The sequence below is a fragment of the Centruroides sculpturatus genome, unplaced genomic scaffold, assembly GCF_000671375.1.
Source record: "Centruroides sculpturatus isolate CEXI.00-Female unplaced genomic scaffold, Cexi_2.0 scaffold114, whole genome shotgun sequence".
In the NCBI taxonomy this organism is placed as follows: domain Eukaryota; kingdom Metazoa; phylum Arthropoda; class Arachnida; order Scorpiones; family Buthidae; genus Centruroides; species Centruroides sculpturatus.
In genome coordinates this window covers 302,527-305,044 of record NW_019384417.1, presented here as the reverse complement: position 1 = coordinate 305,044, position 2,518 = coordinate 302,527, and the positions used below count along the sequence as shown (strand labels likewise).

General features: G+C 36.7%; 1 protein-coding gene across 1 annotated transcript in view; it reads left to right on the top strand.

The window, feature by feature from the left end:
* The window catches only part of LOC111619200, an 8,301-nt gene extending 7,185 nt beyond the window's left edge, over window positions 1-1,116 (top strand). The window contains exon 3 of the mRNA XM_023360891.1: window positions 1,011-1,116. Coding sequence (XP_023216659.1) covers window positions 1,011-1,100 — 90 coding nt within the window. The 3' untranslated portion in view covers window positions 1,101-1,116. The remainder of the gene's footprint in view (window positions 1-1,010) is intronic.
* Window positions 1,117-2,518: the final 1,402 nt, after the last annotated feature.

Sequence of the window (2,518 nt, the reverse complement as noted above, 5' to 3'; positions counted from 1 at the left end):
GGCGAGAAACGTTTAAAATCTACAACAGCCCTGTCGCGTCCTTTGAGATATTCTAGTGATGCGACAAAAGAGGCATTTGACATTGACCGGTATCGGCACCCTGGGGATTTGGCAGCCCGCGTGCATGCACCTACCAGGACCGTCTCTGATTCAATCCATTAGCCACTCGTAGTCGGCTATTTGACTAAGATTTAAAAAGTAAAAAATATTTTATTGTTTTTATGTACGTTTCTTTACAAAGCTATATTTAATTATAATTTTTTTAGAAGTATATAAATACAATTGAAGAATATTTTGTAGCAGGTATGTACTGTATATCCACCACACGTTTTATTATTTTATTTTTAGTTTTAGCCCTTATATTGTGGCTAGCGATTCGGAATGTAATTGTGATATTAAAAATACATTTAGAGAGATTTGCGGTTTTTACTGGCTTATCGAACAAACGATATGAATGGACTCTAGATCATTATTGACGCGCAATTAACTGATTTTCCCTGGAAGTGCGCTTCTTACAGAAACACAGCTTCCCTATCATCAAATGTCACGGCACGCCACTGCTGTTTTAATTAAATAAAACTGCATACCACGGTTATTTTTTAATCCTCCCTTCAGTGGCCATTGTTCTTAGGTTTGACTATCTTACAGATAAAGTTTTGGAATATCTGCGGTTTAGGAAAATTGAAAAATTGACAATTTTCGACGTCAGGAACACACAAATATTCGAAAACTCACAGTTTCAGAATGTCTGTAACACGCAAAACTTCATAAATTCATACTTGAAATGTCTGGAATCTACAACAATTCAAAAATTGACAATCTTAAAATGTCTGAACCCATGTAATTTAAAAAATTGAATTTAAATTGACGATCTATATCTTATATTATAAAGTAATTTATTATTATTATTATGTGTTGGGTTTGGTGGGTTATACTCGGTACACACCGGTGGCTGTGTACTATGCCGGACCAGAGTCAAGGCATAGCAACCAAANGGGCGATATCCGGAGGTTCCGGAATGGACGGTGGAGACATCGTCGAGTGAGACCGGAGTGGGCAGAAAGGAGTCCGAAGAGTCCGTCGAGCGTAAAAGGCCTTGAAGGAAAAGGTTGTTTTGCTGCTGGAAGACATAAACCTCTTCTCTGGCCAGGCTTTTTTGCACAGATTTCGACTTTTCACCGAATGTAACACTTCGGCACTCGAAAGTGACCTCTCACCCGAATATGACACTCACAGGAATTGATTTTTCACCTGGCTACGACGTAATCGACTGTATTTGACTTTCTATCCCAATTTACGGAAGGATACTTCGACACCATTCGAGATTCGGTTAAAGAGCATATAGAACAACGACAGTGACATCAAGTAGTGTTCTGATGTTTAATTAAAGGCTGTTTATACGACTATAACTGGCCAAAACGACTTATATTCTACAGACATTTACACTGTATTTCATCCGGTGTTCTACTGCTAAAAACTTTCGTTACTAAAAAAATACCAGACGAATTTAAATAAACCAAAAAATACACGTGCTCGGTTTGTGTACTTTAGAATTATAATTACTTCAACAATTAAATTTGTACATAAATTTTTATATTCCATAAAACTAATTAAATTTTATATTAAATGTTTACAGATTCGATTTTTATTAAAGTCGCGCATTTTTTGATGAATTTATAATTAATAATAATGTTTATAACAGTTATGTCGGATGACGAAAACAAAAAAAATCTACCCGATTCATAACGAAAGAAAAATATTTAAATTTAATGAGCCCAATATAATTTTAAACAGTTGCAAGTTTGTAGCAAAACATTGCGATGAAAAATGAAATTTCATATAAATTAAAAAACAAGTTTAACGAAATATTCAGTCCCAACGACCTTTATGTATTTTAATACCTTTCGAAGTGGGGCTATAGCGCATTAATTTCGAATCTGAAGGAGAAGGTGCGCTTGGAACTTCCACCGGGGGTGGCGGAAGAACCGACGTCACTAATCGATCGTAAAGATCGGGTTTGATCAAGCAATATAAAACCAATCCTACAACTACTATTACGGATCCTACAGTAAGGAAGAGGATGGACACAACCATGTGCACTTCTAATGCCATGTTGATTTTTTTGGAAATAAATAAATAAATGACCTAAATATATTACATTTAAAAGTGGAAAATTAAAATGTTTTTTAGTTTTATTTTTCTCGGTAAAAACACGTTAACCTTTTGACCACGAGTACTTACGTCGGACGCATTTGTTTTGACGCATTTTTTAAAACTCTTCGCCCGTGGATACTAAGAGGTCATGTTTTATCGTTGTTGTTTCTTAAATTACGGCAACGCAACACTTGGGCGATTTGCCTAGAAGAAATGCTTTCCGGGAGGTGTTTCAAGGGTAACTGGCTTCTATATTGGCGTTACAGACGTGGAGAAAACCCGGAAAACTCCACGTAATCATCCTGTCCCGGCCAGGCGCAATCCACGACCGAACTCTCAGTGTTCGGGGAACGGAGCCGCTTGG